At 53.6% G+C, this 19312-nt stretch overlaps 1 protein-coding gene across 3 annotated transcripts in view; it reads right to left on the bottom strand.

The window, feature by feature from the left end:
• ERGIC1 (endoplasmic reticulum-golgi intermediate compartment 1) overlaps nt 1–19004 on the bottom strand; it is a 109874-nt gene extending 90870 nt beyond the window's left edge. For all 3 annotated transcript variants that reach the window (XM_062188680.1, XM_062188679.1, XM_062188682.1), the window contains exon 1: nt 18906–19004. In XM_062188680.1, coding sequence (XP_062044664.1) covers nt 18906–18925 — 20 coding nt within the window. In that variant the 5' untranslated portion in view covers nt 18926–19004. The remainder of the gene's footprint in view (nt 1–18905) is intronic.
• Nucleotides 19005–19312: the final 308 nt, after the last annotated feature.

The raw sequence follows: 19312 nt of genomic DNA on the forward strand, positions 1-19312 counted from the left end.
AAGTGGTCCTGGTCCAGGCAGTTGGTTAGGTGTTGAGAAGCTAACCGCAACATCCGCCCATGTGCCCCAGCCGCACGGAAACACCATGGAGGCAGTGGCAATTCCAGGCTTGTTTTCCTTATAATCCCTCCAACAGCTCTTACAATGACTGACCGAAGGAAGGAAGGAATGAACTCCACTTGCCTGGGCCTCGAGCTCATTCATCCCAAAGATGAGAACAGTAACGCCCTTCCTCCATCTCCATCGCTGGGAGATCCTGTGTGCCCTGAGTGTTTTCAATAAGATGGGCGTGGTGGTGTTAGGTGGAGCACTGGGGGAGGGGGATGATGAGCAGGGAAGGAGACCAGACTTCTCCTCCTAGTGAGCTCATCTCACAGCAGTCAAGGCCACACAGTGGCAGAAAGACAAGCCAAGGGGCTGGAGCTGTGGTGCTGTGGATTAAGTCACAGCCCATATCAGAGTGTCGGGTTCAAGCCCCGGCTGCTCCACTTCCAATCCAGCTCCATGTTAATGCGTCTCGGAAAGCAGCAGCAGATGGCCCAAGTGTTTGGGCTCCTGACACCCATGTGGCAGACTGGATGGAGTTGCTGGCTCCCGGCTTCAGCCTGGCCCAGCCCCAGCTGTTGCAGTCATTTGGGGAATGAACCAGTGCAGGAAAGCTCTTTCTCCGTGTCTCCACCTCTCTGTCACTCTGACTTTCAAATAAATGAATAAAATCTTTAAAAAGAAAGACATGCCAAGATCCAGGGCAGCCAATCCTTCACCTGCACAAGCTGAGAAGCTCCCCAGGGGACAGCAGCCACCAACTCGGTCACTGGACAGATCCGTGTCACCCACTGGGCCAAGTCTCCCAGCATGCCTGACTTCTCCAACCCTCGGAGCAGGCCTGGGAGGCTGCAACCCTGAGCAGACACAGCCACAGCCACAGGCAGGAGGCAGGCAGCAGGGACAGAGACGCAGAAGGACACCACGCATCCACAGGACCTCTGCCGCTGCCTGATAGGAAGGCTTCCCCAGTCAAAGACAGCAGCGGGGAACTAAGGACAGAGCACTCAAACCTGCCGTGTGGCCCAACTCTGGGACTCAGTTTCCCCATTGATAAGGTGGCACAGATCAAGGTTCTTTTTTTTTTTTAATTTTTTTTTTTTTAATTTTTGACAGGCAGAGTGGACAGTGAGAGAAAGAGAGACAGAGAGAAAGGTCTTCCTTTGCCGTTGGTTCACCCTCCAATGGCCGCCGCGGTAGGCGCGCTGCGGCCGGCGCACCGCGCTGTTCCGATGGCAGGAGCCAGGTGCTTCTCCTGGTCTCCCATGGGGTGCAGGGCCCAAGCACTTGGGCCATCCCCCACTGCACTCCCGGGCCACAGCAGAGAGCTGGCCTGGAAGAGGAGCGACCAGGACAGAATCCAGCGCCCCGACCGGGACTAGAACCCGGTGTGCCGGCGCCGCAGGTGGAGGATTAGCCTATTGAGCTGCGGCGCTGGCCACAGATCAAGGTTCTAACATCTGCAAAGTCCTCTGCACACTGATGAGAGCCCCCAAATGGAAGGATGACTTTTACCCAGCTCCCTGGGTTTGTGCACAGACTGTACACTGTTCCCTAAACCAGCACTTCCCAAAGTGTGGCACTCACCCCTCCAGTGAGACCTGGGGATGGTCTTGGCCGTATAGGGGCCTGGTGACTAAATGATAACTCATCGTTTCATAAATCCTGTAATCACTATCAGTTAATCACCTGATCACGTGATGAGGGCTCATGGCAAGGTTATTCCTTGCCCTGCAATATTCTGAGAAAACGCGATGGGAATGTCTCGGGTGGTACTAATCTGCCCTCCACATCTCATCCATGAGGCACCTGCTCAGCAGTGGTCCTCCCTTGCACACGGTTTAGTATTCCACCGTATGTCTCTGAGGCCAACCATAGCCTGAGAATAGTACATAGAAAATTCCAGAAATAAACAATGCCTATGTTTTAAAGAGCATGCTCTTCTGAGCAGCGGGATGATATCTCGTGTCGCCCTGCTCCATCCCACAGGGACATGAAGCACCCCTTGGCCCGGCGTGCCCATGCTGGATGTGCTACTCACTTGTTACTCACTTAGCAGCCATCTCGGTGAGCTGATCACCTGCTGAGGTAGCACAGGGCTCATGTCCAAGTCACACTTATATTTGAAAACACAGTTATTACAGTCTGTCCTTATCATTGTCCTATTTTTATTATTGTTCATCTCTTGCCCTGCCTAATTTATAAATCACACTTTATCATCGGTATGTATGTATACTAAGAACAGCATACACTTAGATTCTGCTCTGAGGTCAAGGGTATCCACTGGGGGTCTTGGCAAACACACCCTGGGGAGAAGGCAGATCAGGCAGAACTACCACCTCTCCTAAAAGACTGGAGAACTCAACAACACTAAAGGGGCCAGCGCTGTGGCGTAGTGGATAAAGCTGCCGGTTCAAGTCCCGACTGTTCCACTTCCAATCCAGCTCTCTGCAATAGCCTGCGTAAGCAGATGGCCCAAGTCCTTGGGTCCCTGCACCAGCATGGGAGACATGGGAAGAAGCTCCTGGCTCTCGGCTTCTGATCGGCCCAGCTCCGGCCATTGCGTCTATTTGGGGAGTGAACAAGTGGATGGAAGACTTTCTCTCTCTCTCTCTCCCTGCCTCTGCCTCTCTATAACTCTGCCTTTCAAATAAATAAATCTTAAAAAAACAAAACAAAACAAAACAAAAAAAAACACTGCAAACATTTGTACTGATTTATGGCAGGTGACAGTTTCCCATTTCCAAAGACCTTAGAGCTACAGTTTAAACACTAAGTTAAAAGAAAAAGTGTCAAGTAGTTAACACCTGTTTAGGAATACACAAGACCTTATGAAGATGGTAGGAGCATGGTGGGAGGTGAGAAAGTCCTGACTCCAGGTCCCATGACGGGGACGACTAAGGGCTTCCCAAGCCCATTGTCCCTTCTTCTTGGGCACAAAGGCTACACCGAACGTCCTGACCTCTGCTGGAGCTGGGGGTGGCTGCATCTCTGAGCTCTGAGTAAGAAAATGATGTTATCATCCAAAATGATAGCATCACATCCCGACCTGCCACGTCCTCCCTTCTTCTCGTCCCCCACGGCCAGGCCATGGAGAGGATGCACCACCCCTGAGGAGGGCAGAGCTATGCCCAGAAGCACCTGGGGCCTCTGTGCACCCAGCTGGAGCACAGCATCTGACCCTGTGCTGGGACTGACGTGGGCACCAAAGACCCTCATGTTGCACTGCAACACTGAGACACTCGGGCTGCTTATAGGAATCCGCCAAGCAAGGCGAGTATAGAGCCCAGTCTCTGGCCCCATTTCCTGCCCGTGTGCAGATCTGCAATGACAGCCCAGACACCTGGGCTCTGTCTCTGAAATGAACGGGGACTGAGCACCTCAGAGATGCCAGGCACCGTCCTAAGGGCCTTACAGAGACAAACTCATTTATCTTCATGACAGTCCCCAGAGCGAGGCATCACTGATTATGGGTTTACCTTCCAGTGGGGCAGCTGAGGTCAGGAGGAGGCGAGGGAGCACACTGCCCAAGGTCACACGTGGAGGAAGCAGTGCAGCTGAGACTTGAACCCAGCACCACCAGATGAACAGAGCCCATGCTCCACCACAATGCCATGCACCCTCTTCTGGGCATCCCCCCCCACCAGGGACTGCCATCCTGGGGGCTCGGTCCTGCAGGACACAGTGCAAGTGCTAATGTGGATCCTGAGAGGCAGCAATGATAGCTCAAGTAGTTAGGGTTTTGCCATTCATGTGAGTTCCCAGCTCCCAGCTTCAGCCTCCCAGCTGTTGCAGGCATCTGGGGAGTGAACCAGCAGATGGGAGCACATGCGCTCTCGCTCGCTCTCTCCCTGCCACCCCTCACCCCATCTCTCTGACTCTCAAATAAATAAAAATTAAAAACCAAAAATAACAACCAAGAAGCTTTCCAACAGACAAAGGCCCAGGACCAAAAGGCTTCATGGTTGAATTCTACCAACTTTTTTTTTTTTTAATTTTTTTTATTCATTTGAAAGACAGAGTTACAGAGAGAGGTAGAGTCAGAGAGAGAGGTCTTCCATCCGCTGGTTCACTCCCCAAATGACCGCAACGGCCAGAGCTGAGCCGATCTGAAGCCAGGAGCCAGGAGCTTCTTCCAGGTCTCCCACACAGGTGTAGGGGCCCAAGGACTTGGGCCATCTTCCACTGCTTTCCCAGACCATTAGCAGAGAGCTGGATCAGAAGAAAAGCAGCTGAAACTCGAACCGGCACCCATATGGGATGCCGGTGCTGCAGGCTGAGCCTTTAACACACTGCGCCACAGCGCCAGCCCCTCTACCAACTTTCAAAACAGAATTAACATCAATACTTCTGAAAGTCTTGCAAAACCAGAATCGGAGGGAACACTTCCTAACACACTTCACAAGGCCAGCATCACTTCGATGCTCAAGCCAGACGAAGACACTGCCACGAAAGAAAACTGCAGGCCAATGTTTCTGATGAATCTGATGGGAAAATCCTTAATTACATGAAACATAGCAAAAATTATCAGCAAATCAGCAACACAGCAAAAAGATGGCACATCTTTTAGTGGCCAGCATGCTACCAAAGTTTAATGGAGAGAACCTGAAGACAGTACCCCTGACAAACCAGGTGGGCATCTCAGCAAAGCACCGAGGGCCGACACATCTGATCAAAGCAGACCTGTCGCTGGCACGCTGGTCTCACGTAGGCAAATCAATGTGGCAAACACACTAACGGACTGACTGACAGGAACCACCAGATCCTATCTGTTGACGCAGAAAACGCATCAGCCAGAGCTCAACATCCTTTCTGATAAAAACCTCCTGGTTTAGCAGTGCAGTTGGGAGGCTCCCCAAGGTTATGACGGTCATTTATGAAAAACCCACAGCGAACATCACAGCCACTGCAGAAAAACGAATGCTTTTCCACCAGGAGCCGGCACCAGGGGCGGGGAGGCCCACTCTCCTCACTTCCACTCAACATAGTCCCGGAAGCACGACCAAGAGCAGTGAGACAAGAAGCAATAAAAGGCATCCAAATCAGAAGGGAAGAAGTGAAGTTCTTGCTCTTCTCATGACAACATCATCAAAAACCTGTGAGATCTAATAAATGAATTCAGTACAGTCACAGGAAAGAAAACAGCCAACATCTACGGCATTACTATACACAAGTAACGACTGAGGTGAAGAAGAAACCAAGGACATGATCTTATTTATGATAGCATCAACAAAGGAAATAAATAACAGTGCACTTAACCAAGAAGGGGGAAGACCTGGACACTGGGGACCATAAAAAATAGATGAGGGGCCACCCTGCGGCGAACCAACTGAAGCTGCTGCTTGCGATGCAGCATCCTGTAAGAACACTGGTTCATGCCTTGGCTCCTCCACTTCCAATTCAGCTTCTTGCTAATGTACCTGGGAAAGCAGTAGAAGATGGCCCAAGTGCTTGGGTCCCTGCACCCATCTGGGAGACCCAGAAGAAGCTCCTGGATCCTAGTTTCAGATTGGCCCAGCTCCAACCATTGCGGCCTTTTGAGGAGTGAACGAGAAGATGGGAGATCTGTCTGCGACTCTCTCTCCTTCTCTCTCTCTCCAAATCTGCCTTTCAAATAAATAAATAAAATCTTTTAAAAAAAAGTCTATGGGACAAGTCCCATCATCGCCCTCCCCCCACAAACACTTCTTGAACCGGGAGAGACACCCCTCACCCTTTCCCAGTCTTCCTTATGCCACGGTTCCCACAGCCCTCTGTACTGTTGTCCACAAAGAGCACAGGACGTAAAGGGAAGACTGTGGAGTAGTGGGGGTTGCATTGGCTGTGGGCCAGCTCTGCCTCCTTCCCACCCTGAGCCATGACAGGGCCTCCTATAAACCACACAGTAGCAGCCCAGCCCCTTAGGAGGCTCCCTCTCCCACCCACTGCAAGGCTCTGAAGGATTCTCAGGTGCCCTTTGTCGTGGGTCCAGCCCAAGTGGGTAGAAGGAGGCACTGTTAGGTCACATGGGGATGCACAAGGGGCTGCGGTGCTGGTCCTCCCTCTGGCGGGGCCAGTTCACCGTGAGCAGGGGAGACAAAGACCGCAGGCGCAAGTGAGGCGCCGTCCACAGCCGTACCCAACTGCGCCACATCAGTATCACCAGCAAGTCCACAAGGGCATCCTGGCAGCACACGCTTCCCCAACCCCCCCCCCCCCAGGCCACTCGTGAGGAATCATCAGAGGGGTCCAGACGGGTAGATGCCCTCCTAGGGACGGCCGAGACCATGCCAAACAAGCAGGCCTGAGGATGGTTCCCAACAGCGGGACTGGGGAGACGTGACCGCCAGGCGCACGGGGCTTCCTGGGTGGAGTCCGGCAGTGAGAAACAGTGTGATTCTAAGCAAGCATGGAGTTTTCTCATCAGTCCCACGCCAAGGGTAGCAAAGGACCCAGGGAGATGAGGGCCTGAGGACGGCAAACAGGAACTCCTGGGATTGCCTTTCTGACTGCTCCATAAAGCCAACGCTGCTTCAAAGCCAAAGTTCACTTCTTTTCTTTTCTTTTTTTTTTTAATTAATTAATTTTTTTTTTTTTGACAGGCAGAGTGGACAGTGAGAGAGAGAGACAGAGAGAAAGGTCTTCCTTTGCCGTTGGTTCACCCTCCAATGGCCGCCGCGGCTGGCGTGCTGCGACCGGCGCACCGCGCTGATCCGATGGCAGGAGCCAGGTGCTTCTCCTGGTCTCCCGTGCGGTGCAGGGCCCAAGCACTTGGGCCATCCTCCACTGCACTCCAGCAGAGAGCTGGCCTGGAAGAGGGGCAACCGGGACAGAATCTGGTGCCCTGACCGGGACTAGAACCCAGTGTGCCGGCGCTGCAAGGCGGAAGATTAGCCTAGTGAGCCACGGCGCTGGCCAGTTCGCTTATTTTCTAAAAACCAAGAAGCAAACTACCAGGACCAAGGTCTAAGTCCTGAGAGGTTGAGGGGGGCAGGGCTTGCCTGGCTCAGGGCTGTATCCCTGGCTTCTAGAACAACAGCACATGCAGGCCTGTTCAGCCAACAAAAGACTCCACTACCTCTCTGCTCCTGGCCTGCTGAAGGGGCCCAGGGGACTGGCCAGAGTCCTCTCGGGCAGCATGGCCACCCCACCTGCTCATTACAGAAGTGCCCCACAACATCACCCGGGCAGCGGCTTAGCATTTCCTGCCACAGATGCTCACAGTGACAGGAAACAGTCACCAGGCCCAGTCTCTTCTCCAGGACCCAGAGCCCCGCCCACGGTTTCCATGGCAACCAACAATAAACACAGCCAAGCAGATGATGGCTGACTTCAGGGGTATCCCGGAGTGGCCACAACAAAAGTAAGGTGATAACACTCCCCTTCCAGCACAAAACTGGGGGTTAAGAAAGCCAGCACCGGCACCACAGAGACGCACTCAAGTCAGCTTCGTCACATGCTGTCTGTGGGACTTGGGCCAAGCCCTGTCCCTTCCATGCACCCCAGCATTCTTCAAAGGGGAATACTAAATGGCTCCTACCTGACCTGAAGATGAACTGAGGAAATCCAAGAAAAGCCACGAGCCTGGCACTTGAGTAGTCTGGCCCCTTGGGTCAAGCTGGCCAGCACGAGACAAGGCCCTGCCCGAGGCCACTCCTGCCCATGCTGGTCAACCCCTGGGTCTCACCAGCCCCAACTCCACGCCCACCAGGGGCCACTTTCTAAGGCTCCAGGGCCTCTGCTTGGAGTCCTGTCCACCTGGTGAGTGCGTGTGGCCCAATGGTAGTGGTGACACAGGGGCTGCACACCATCACCCACAGGCCGCCAGCAGCCCTCAGAGTAGGGGTGTGGTTCAACACCGTCTGTAACCAAAATAAAACCGGAGTCAGCCGCCAGCCATTTCCATGCCATTTAGGAGGCTTTCACCACCTCTTAAAAAATGAGAGTGCCTACAGGGCAACAAGTGACAACACTGCACTTCCCAGTAAAGCATCACTCTCCAGCTGGCTACAGCCTGCACCTGGCCAAACAGCTCACGGAGGTCCCCAGCACGGGGCACCTGGGGGTGTGACAACTGGACTGCGTTCTCTCTCGCCACAGATGAATGCACTGGTGTCTGGTGACTACCTCCACACTCCAGGTCTAACCGCTCACCTGAGTGCCTCTCTGGCCATGCAAACCCAAGGGCTCCTGGTTTCACCATGCCCGCCGGCCTCCTGCTGAGGCCCACCAGGGACCAGCGAGGCATGCAAGGACCGGTGTTGCCAGGCAAGGCCAGGAGGAAGGAAACAGGCTCCCATTTTCCAGCACACTCATCTTTTCCTCCACAAGAGCTCAATGCACCCTGACATGGGAGAGTGAGCACCCCCACTTGCAGATGAGGAACACTGAGGCTGGTAGCGGTAAAGCATCTTGTCTAGGGTCCCACAGCTAGTGATCAGTGAGGACAGGGTGCAAATCCAGAGGGCTGTGCAGTGAGCCCTACAGGAAGGTCCACCCCAAGGATGCTTGATGGCGCTCCCCCAGGGAGCTCAGGGCCAGTCCTCGGAGAGATGGTACTGGAGAACATTCCAAGAGCGACAAGGTCAGACTACCATGCAGAACTTTCCCCTAAAGACTGGGAGACACAGTGTGCACACCAGGAACAGACTCAGCAAAACACCGAAACAGTAACACCAGGGAGCCCAAAGTTCTCAGAGAATATTCTGGTTCAGTGATATACACTGGTGCTCCTGGCATGAAGGCAGGGGAAAGACGTAGCACGGAATCATAAAATGGACAAGGACAAGGAGTCAGGGAGGCAGACAGTGCCATGAGCAGGCTCGAGGTCAGGAACCCCAGCCGCATCCCTCGCTGGTTGCGTGCCTGGGCCTCCGTGCCTGGGCTTCCGAAGCAAACAATTAGCAGAGTGAAAAGGTAATCTACAGAATGGAAGAGAAAATGTACAGCCCATGTATCTGACCAGGGGTTAACATCCAAAATATGTAAGGAACTCCCTCAATAGCAAGAAAAGAAACCCAAATAACTCAAGTAAAGTGTGCACAGTGAGGAGGCACAGGGGTCTGACAGCTGTGAAGCCACTACTTGTGATGCCCCATAGCGGAGTGCCAGTTTGAGTTCCAGCTACTGTGGTTCTGATTCCAGCTTCCTGCTAATGTGCACCCTGGATGGAAACACCTGATGGCCCAAGTGCTTGGCCCCTGTGGGAGACCCAGATGAAGTTCTGGGCTCCTGGCTTTGGCCTGACCCAGCCCTGGTTGTTGCAGGCATTTGGGGAGTGAACCAGGAGATGGAAGATCTTTGTATCTGCACTTCTGCCTTACAAATAAAATAAAAATAAATCACTGGCTTTAATGTGCAAAGAACCTGAACAGGTATTTCTCAAAAGACAGATAAATGGCCAAGAGGCATCTGAAAGGATCCTTAACATCACCAACAATCAGGATAATGCAGATCAAAATCAGTGAGCCACTGCCCCACACCTGTTAGAAGACTGTTGTTAGAAGATCAAAAGACAACAAACACTGGCAAGGAAGTGGAGACGCAGCTCTATGCACTGTTGATTCGGTCACTATGGAAAATGGTGTGCAGTTCCTCAAAAACCTACAAACAAAACCACCACAAGACACAGCAGTCCCATTTCTGAGTATCTGCACAAAGGAAACGAAAACAGGACGTCAAAGAGATGCTTGCACTCCCGTGTTTACTGCAACATCATTCACAATAGCAAAGATATGGAAACAGCCTCAATGCCAATCAAAACGTGAGTAAAGAGACTGTGAGAGATACACACACACACACACACACGAGTATCATTCAGCCTTAAAAAAAGAAATACCTTCATTGGTGACAACTGGATGAACCTGGAGGTTCACATCATGCTATGTGAAATTTGTCACAGAAGGGCAAATACGGCATGATAGAGCTCATGGAAGCAGAGAGCACAGGGTGGCTACCAGGGCTGGGGAGAGGGGATGGAGAGCTCCTGTTCTATGGTGTTAGGTTCCTTATGCAAGAGGAATTCACTCAGACACCTGCCGGACAACAGGTGCCTACAACACCATTCAAGGTGCACTTCAAGTTTCTAAGGGATTGGCTGGTCGTGGAGTAGCAGGCTAAGCCATGGCCTGTGACTCTGGCATAACCATATCCAAGCCCTGGCTGCACGGCTTCCAATCCAGTTCCCTGCCATTATGCCTAGGAAGGCAGTGGAAGATGGCCCAGGTGGTTGGCCCCTGCCACTCATGTGGGAGACCTGGATGGGGCTCTGGCCATTTGGGGAATGAACAAGCAGATGGAAGATCTCTCTCTCCCTCCTTTTCTTTGTGTATGTCCTCTGCCTTTCAAATAATAAGTCTTTTTTTTTTAAGATTTATTTATTTATTTATTTAGTTTTGGACAGAGTGGACAGTGAGAGAGAAACAGAGAGAAAAGTCTTCCTTTTCCGTTGGTTCACCCTCCAATGGTCTCTGCGGCTGGCGCACCATGCTGATCCGAAGCCAGGAGCCAGGTGCTTCTTCTGGTCTCCCATGCGGGTGCAGGGCCTAAGGACTTGGGCCACCCTCCACTGTACTCCTGGTCCACAGCAGAGAGCTGGACTGGAAGAGGAGCAACCGGGACAGAATCCGGCACCCCAACCAGGACTAGACACCGGGGTGCTGGTGCCACAGGTGGAGGATTAGCCTATTGAGCTGCAGCGCCAAGATTTATTTATTTATTTGAAAGAGTTACACACAGAGAGAAGGAGAGGCAGAGAGAGAGAGAGAGAGAGAGAGAGGGAGGTCTTCCATCCGCTGGTTCCCTCCCCAGTGGGCTGCAATGGCCAGAGCTATGCTGATTCAAAGTCAGGAGCCAGGAGCTTCTTCCGGGTCTCCCATGTGGGTGCAGGGACCCAAGGACTTGGCCATCTTATACTGCTTTCCCAGGCAATAGCAGAGAGCTAGATTGAAAGTGGAACAACCGGGACTCGAACCAGCGCCCATATGGGATGCTGGTACTGCAGGTGGCGGCTTTACCTGCAATGCCACAGCGCCAGCCCCATAAATAAGTCTTTAAAAGAAAGTATCTTTTAAAATTTGCTAACTCACATGAAATGTCCTCGCCACATTAAAAACAATGGAATAGTGACTATGAGGTTTTTTTTTTTTTATATTTATTTGAAAGAATTAGAGAGAGGTCCTCCATTTGCTGGTTCACACCCCAGATGGCTACAAACGCCAGGCCTGGGTCTGGGCAATGCCAGTGGCTTCCTCCAGGTCTGCCACTTGGGTTGCAGGGGCCCAAGCACTTGGGCCATATTCTGCTGCTTTCCCAGGCCATCAGCAGGGAGCTGGATTGAAAGTGGAGCAGCTGGGGGCTAGTGCTGTGGCACAGCTGGTAAAGCCACCACTTGCAGTGCCAGCATCCCACATGGGTACCAGTTCGAGTCCAGGCTGCTCCACTTTTGATCCAACTCTCTGCTATGGCCTGGGGAAGCAGTAGAAGATGGTCCAAGTCTTTGGGCCCCTGCACCTATGTGGGAGACCCAGAAGAAGCTCCTGGCTCCTGCCTGCAGATTGGCGCAGCTCTGACTGTTGCGGCCATTTGGGGAGTAAACCAGAGGATGGAAGGAAGACCTCTCTCTCCGTCTCTGCCTCTCTGTAACTCTGTCTTTCAAATAAATAACTCTTTAAAAAAAAAAGTAGAGTATCTGGGACTCCAACCAGCAACCATATGGGATGCGAGCATTGCAGGTAGCAGCTTTACCTGCTATGTCACAGGCGCCGGCCCCACAGGAGAGCTTTCAGGAAACCTGTTCTGAATCTGTATTACAGTGGTGATGAAATGATAAACCTGACTTCAAGTTCATACACTACACACACACATACACACACACACAATCAATTTTACAAAAATAACAGAAATCTAGCACTAATCATCATATCTATCCTGCAAGACCAGTGAGGTTCCTAGCACTGTGTCCAACACACTACAAGCTTAGGAGCAGGTATGCAGGACTAAGGTGATCAGCACATTAGTATTATGTCTGCTCCTTCTCCACAGCGATTCACGGGAAGAAGAAAAAAATAACGTTGTGGAGAGGTCACTGCAACGCCAGCCCCTACACAGCACACACAGGGCCAGCAACGATCCCCGAGTTTAAGGACAGCCAAGCCTTGCCTCCCCAACAGGGTTTCTGGTTCTGGATACACAGAACAGTTAGCTGACTGCAAGCGGATCTTGCTTCCTGCCAGCAGGTGCTGGTGGCAGGCCAGTGTTCAAGGGCAGGGAGATTCTACTGCTAGACGCGCTGGGCTCCCAGGGGTCTCTGCGCACCAGCCAGGGGGCCCAGCGCTTCTGAGGGGCCACTTCCTTGGATATAAACCAGGAATGCTAATGCTCACTCAGAGGACAAGATGCTTCTAAGGCACCCTACGTCTCCCCTGGCTCTCGGGAGCTCGGGGAATTGCCAAGTTCCTCCTGCCTTGCCCACGGGTCAAGAGTTTTTAAAACAAATACACAGCAGTGCTGGGTTGGTTTGGTTTTGTTTTTTCTGCCTTGTACTTTTCTCGCTGGTACAAGCAATGTAATTAGGTTAATAGACCTAAATGTTAAAGTTGACAACAGACAATTAGGCTAATTGCCACTTCCTTAAAGGATCAATTAGGGCTTTTTTTCCCCTCAGACTGTGTCCTGAGGAAACAGCACCCTAAGCTACCTATCTGGCAAAAACCGAGCTGAGCCGAGTGACGCCGGTTGCTTCTCTGCAGGACTTCTCAGAGCCTTTGGTAAGGTAGCCGGTGTCGGACTGGGAGATGCTGAGGTGGGTCAGTCACACAGAGCAGGGCTTCATAAATTCTCACATGGGTATGGCGGCTGTGAGTCAGCTGGGGCTCGGGTTCACGTACACATTCAGACTCCGGGTGGGCCAGTGCATCTCCCACAAGCTCCTGCGTCCTGCTCAGATGCCGGTGGAGGAGACCCCTCTTTGCAGAGCAGGGATATTTAATAGAACAGTAAGAAAGGTCCTTATCAGCCACCTTCCTGGTGGGGAAACAGACTTGAAGGAGGCCAGGCAGGAAGGATGGTTGGGACCACAACTCCACCCCCAGCCTCTCCCTCCAAGGTGTCCCTGGCGAGATCAGCCCTGCTTGGCCTGGGTGGGTCCTCTCGATCCTTCTCAGTCCTGCTTATGCACTGCAACCACAAGGGGGAGGGGGTGGAAGGAGCTCTCAAAAACACCGATGCCTGGGCCCCACCCTCCCATCCTGATTACTGGAGCCTGGGTGCAGCCTGGGGATTTTAAAACTCCTCCAGGGATCCCCAGGTGCAGTCAGAGTGAGCTTCACTCCAAATGCCCTCCTCACCCCCTGCCTCTCCCATCTGATGGAAAACGCCCAGCAGTGAGGCCAACATGAAACAGGAAAGGATCTACACACGGGGAAGGGGGTGCAACAGAACTATCCATGGCCAGCAAAAGCCCCGATCCAAGAGCAGCTTCAGTTTCAGCCAGGGATCCACGCCGCCCTAGGAAAGTGATTTTCCACGGCGTTCCATGTTGGGCCGAGGAGCACCCAGCAGCCAGTGTGGAGACGCTGGGCCCTCTAGAGCAGCGGTGGGGATCGTGGGCCCTTGGGCTACGTCAGGCCCACAAAATCACTCCATCTGGCCTTGCAAAGGCAACCGCAGGAGGGACATGAAAGTCGGAGAATCTGTAGCAGGCTAACATCTTAAGCTGATCGTGTTGTATGGCCTGTTATAAATATCCAAATGGCCCTTAGCAGAAAAAGCCTCCCACCCCTGCTAGTGTAAGATGCTATAAGCTGGTGTGGGGCTATTCAGGGAAAGAAAATTCCAGAATCAGGAGTCTAGTAAGACATGAGGCTAGTGAGAAAAAAAACTGTTGATGGCTCCAAGCTTCTTTAATGAGCGCTGCTGAGGGAAGGATTAGCAAAAAGAAAGCCAACGAATCCAATTAGAAGAGCTTTATTTAGTGAATAGGAAAAGGGAAAGCTCCAGAGACGAGCCCATAGGGCACGGGGGAGCTTCGGAGCCACCAGGCAGCCTTCCAGCCCCTCGTCCTGCTCACAGCCTGGCTTCCTAACTCTGCAGCACCTCGACGGGCTCATCCGTAAAGTGGGACAAGAGCACCTGCCTTGCAGGGCTGTTGATGGGATCAAAGAGTTCATGTGCAGGGGTCTTCAAGAAGTTCATGGAACATATAAAGCATGAAAATATGCCGTATGGATTTCAAATTTCTTTGCACCAGAATGAATTTATCTTTTAATTACATCTTTCTACAAGCTTCTAAAATTTTGAAATACAAATTTATTTATTTGGAAAGGCAGAGAGACAGAGAGAGAGAGAGAAAGTTCCCATCTATCAGTTCTCTCCCTAACTGCTTGCCAATAGACAAAGCTGGTCCAGGCCAAACCTAGGAACTCAATCCAGGTCTCCAAGTGGCAGGGACCCAAGTATTTGAGCCATTCACCTGCACACTGGCAGGAAGCTGGAATCAGAAGCTGAGCCAGTACTCAAACCCAGGGGTCCCACAGGGTCTTGACTGCTATATCTAACACCTGCCCCGTTTTCCCACACTTTTTGAAGAACCCTCATACACGTAAGATTCTTACAATCACGCCTGGTACTAGTAAATGCTCAACAAACATAAAACACCAGCTCTTTCCACATAATTTTCTCTGTGGCCTAATTTAGTATTTCCTTTTTGCCCTGTCAGGTCTATTTATATTTTCTTAACCGTGTTGTACAGTGGGTCTTGCTGGCTTCCTGGGTTTCTCTGTGCAGAGAGGCAGGGTAGGAACACAGGCATTCAGGTTGGTTGCTCTCTGCTGAAGGCTCACTGTGTGTGTGGAGCTCCCTACAGTGGCTGAGGCGTAGCAGGGTGCAGGGACTGAGGGGTGACAGGGCTCTGCAGGGGCCTTAGCGGGCAAAGACACATGCACTAGGAAGCCCAGAGCAAGGACACCCACTGGGAGGCTGAAACCAGGAGATGAGAAAAATCATATATGCTTTGGAAAGCTCGCCTGGGGGTCTTGAGGGGATCTGAGATCTCCTGGAGGGGGAGACTACCTGGAAGGTCAGAGTGAGGGGTGATGGGGGCCAACCCAAAGGCACTGCAGCAGGCCCACGGTCATGACCAAACACCCACCCTCTGCAGTCCTACAGGGTCACCTGCTCAGCACAGTCCGCCCTTGGCTTCATGCTCTGCTGCTTTTTCCTAACAGCTCTTCACTAAGCTATGCAGATTATGTATCTGGTCCTCCACCACCAGGACATCTCCCCTGCCCGCCAGCTGCCCTACCAGGTGAGAGACTGAAGGTTACCATCCCTTCCTTCACATGAAGAAACTGAGGCTGTGGTAGGGGAAATCAACTGTCCCAGGGCACAGCTGGACAATGGCAGGCCAGGGGCAGCCCCTGGGCTTCTGGTTTCAACTTGAGCCAAGAAGAGCTCAGGCTCCACTGGGCTTGGGATGCAGGGACTGCCCAGCGCTGTTACCCGTGCCCTTCCCCCTCCTAGGCTGGCCTCCAGAACACACGTGGCAGGTGCTCTTGGCCCCAGGCCAGCCGGAACTGGGTACAACGCCCACGGATCTAGGTCATGAGGCCAGTCCCACAAGTGCACAGGTCCAGCTAATAATGAAACCATGTAACAGGAGCAATGCAAACACGGTTTATCATTTTAGGCCAGGATCCTTCCTCTGAATTCTGCCACCTCCTCCTAGCTACCAAACAACTTAGAAAAAGCGAATCCAAGGTCAGAGGAGGGAGAATTCAGGGCTGACAACCTGCCCAGGACAGGAAGAACTGGTGTATCCATTTGCTATGCCTCCGGCTTCCTTGGACAAACCTCAAGAGACATTTTTGAGGGATGAGTCTGGCCCAAGCACCCATCATGGTGCTAGCACTATAACCTGGAATACACCAGGTAAAAATTCTTGCCCTCAGGAGCTCAGGTACTAATGGGAGGCAGAGAACAAGCATAATAAGTAAGGGAATTATACAGAGCGTTAGATTACTTGTGCGTAAGAGAAATGATACAAATAATGAACACAGTGGCCAAAACGGGCACCTGCTGTCTGAATGCTGTACACACACATCCGCAGCAATCCTGCTTCAGTGAGTACGCTAACCATTTCCATTTCACAGACAGGTAAGCACACCAGCACAATGCAAGCTGCACACGTTCCTACAGAAGTAGGAAAACAAGGCTTCATCATAGGAACGGGCAGAGAGGGCAGCTTGGCCCTGCCTGACTTTGTCTTAAGAAGAGCAGCATAAGCAGGAGGCCTGCTTAGCTCCTTGGCCTCAACCTGGGGCAGGACCTCTCACCACAGCCTGCCCTACTGCACTCCCCAACCTTCTCCAAAGACCTGTCACACTCAGGGGACCTGCAAGCCCTCCCTTTACCCTACAGCTCTGCGTTCAAACCCCAGCTCATGTGGCCCAGGGCAAACAGGCTCTATTCAATGGAGTACCCCTGTCCTTTGATCCCATGTGAAGGTGAAGCCTCCCTCCATCAGATGACCAGGCAATGCTGGCACGCCAGCCCCCACCGTGTGTGACCAGTGCTAGATGTGGCCTGCAAGTGGGCTCCCGCACACACCTTCTCCTGGGACCCCACTGGCTGCCTCCCCACATGGGGCAGGCATGCGGCTGAGGGTTGGGCATGGTGGGGGACACTCTACCCATACTGAATGAATGAACACTGAAGAGGAGCGAGGCGCCTGGGGATGGTGGGATCTGCCTTAGAACCAAGCCCTGGAGCCTTGTAATTAACAGACTGCAGGTTTTTGGGAACTAATGGCACAACCTCCAAGGTGCAAACACAGAGTGCTGAATACATTTTCTCCATTCTTCCAGGAGTCCACACCCTTGAGGAATTTATTCAAACAGCTCATCAAGCTGTGGCCTGATGGCATCTGGGCACTCAGAACCTGAAGCAGGGCCAGGGGCCCCCCCGGCAGCCAGCTGCTCAGGCCTGGCCCCTTTCCCCACTTCCAGCAAGGCCTACTACAGGGCTGTCCACAGCCAGGCCCCTCCAAGGCCAAAGGCTGCAGTTGGCACCACCTGTTTTCCTTGCTTCAGCTCACCTGTACCCCAAACCTTCAACTTATTAGCACAAGGCTGGGAGACTATGTTTGACCGGGGACCCTGGCCTACCCTTCCCATCTTGCATCCATGAGGTCTAGGGCAAGACCCTCAGCCCTGAAGCCCCAACTTATCCCTGAAAGATGGGGTGAGATACGAACCAAATCATAGATAATGAGATAATGACCCAAAGCAGTGATTTATACAACAAGCCCCAAACCACCAGCACTTCCTGAATCGCATGGGGACTGAGGAGGGGACAGGAATCTTTATCGCCAGCCTAGATGAAGCGGAGGCTCTGTGGAACCAGGAATCAATGTGCCAACTCCAGCTCTCACTGCGCAGAAGGTACCTGGTGGGATTAAGACTACACCTGGATTCCATCATAGGGGCTCTCCTTGGTGGGAACCGAAGACATTTGTCTTGGGGACCCAGATGCCAGCCTCACGGCTGCCTGGAAGGTGCAGAAAGTTGGCAAATATTTGCCAGATGTTATCAGTGCCCGGGACAGGTCGGAAAACCACGTCAGCCAGTCAAGAGACTCAAGGCTCGTGTCCCCTCCAGGACGTGAACCCCTACTTGCTCCCATGCCATGGGGGTCCCTGCAGGCCAGGGACCTTTCTCTTCTGGGTAGGCTGTCACTTTATGCTGACTTCATCTACATCTCATAGGCAGGAGGCAAGGGGCGGCTTAGGCATTGGGATCTGTCTTAGGGACAGAGAGAACCCTCTCCAGAGAAGCGCCCATCCACCACTGCCCTACCTCTGAGCTCTAAGCCATGCAAACCCTGCTAAAGGTGTCTCATGTACTCAGTCCTTGCAGGCAGGGGCCTTATTTTCATCCCAGTTTGCAGGTGGTCAATCGGAGATGGCTCAGACACTTGCAGAGGAGTGAGGCGGGAGCTAGCATCTTCGCACCTAACGTCTAGAATATACCAAGCTGACCATAGAGGGGGCAGAACCAGAGTTAGCTGCTTCATGGAGGGGGCAGAGCCAGGGTTCTAACCCAGCTCCTCCCCTGGCCAAAGCCCTGCTGATTTCCCAGCCAGACACTGTCAGTGAGCCTGCATGAGGCCAGGGCATCCCCTGGGGTTCACACCTCTAGGTAACGGCCTGGGGGAGACCCCTCCCAGAGCAGACTTCCAGAAAGCAAGGTCAGGCCCAGCACACAGGCAGACCCCACAAAGGACCCATTGTGGGGCTGCACAAAGCTGTAAGGCCAAAGCCCCTCCAGGCCTGAGGCTCCTGGGCCTCCTCCCCTTACCGTGGTGCCCCCACACCCAGAGCACTGAGGCAGGCCTAGGGGAACAGGCCTTCTGATCTGCCCAGCCTGGAAGGGCCCCAGGCTGGGGAAACCTAAAACCTTCCAGCTGTTGCCAGGCCAGAAGGGACTGCAGACCCCTGTGGATTCCTGGGGGCCCCCGGAGGCGCCCCGGTCCCACCTGTCAGCTGAGGTCCACTAAAGGAGGTACAGCAGCAGGAAGGAAGATGCTAATCTGCTCCCAGTTGGGGGAGGGAGTCGTCCTATTTCCCAGTTCGGGGGTCCAGGCGGATGCAAGGTGTCCAGGCAGACTGGAGAGGGGGCTGGGCGGAAGAAAGGGGGTGGGCTTGTCCCCCGCCACACGCAGACCTAGGCGGGGGCCCCTGTGGCTCTGGCTGGCTTCGCGGGCAGCAGGGACACGCTGTGGGGGTCCCCGCGGGCCTGCGAGGCATGCATGCGGCGGGGGCCCACTTCAGCGTGCAGGGCTCAGGGGTCAGCGGCGTGCGGAGCGCCCGCAGACGCCACACTCACCTCCTGAAGTCAAAGGGCATCGTGCCGCCGCCGCCGGGCCGGGAGCGCTGCAGGCCAGGCGGGCCGCGGCGCCGCGTGGGTCCCAGCCCGCCGCCGACGCCTCCGCGCCGCCCCGCCCCCGCCGGCCGCCCGCCCGCCCCGCCCCGCCCTCTCCAGGAAGTGACGCCTGCGCAGCCTATTGGACGCCGCCCCGCCCGTCCGCCCCTTCCGCCGCGTGGTCAAAGGGCCCGCGGGCGGCCGGCGGAGGGGTGGGTGCTCGCCGGTGCCACGCGGGGGTTCCTTGATGCCGCGGCTTTGCTGTCCTGCACGTTCTCTGTGCGTGGACTCGGGCGCGCGCCCCTGGCTCTCAGGGCCGCGGGGTATGCCTTGGCGAAGCGGTTGCCCTGAGCTAGGAGCATTACGGGGGA

Source organism: Lepus europaeus, chromosome 4 (assembly GCF_033115175.1).
Source record: "Lepus europaeus isolate LE1 chromosome 4, mLepTim1.pri, whole genome shotgun sequence".
Lineage (NCBI taxonomy): Eukaryota > Metazoa > Chordata > Mammalia > Lagomorpha > Leporidae > Lepus > Lepus europaeus.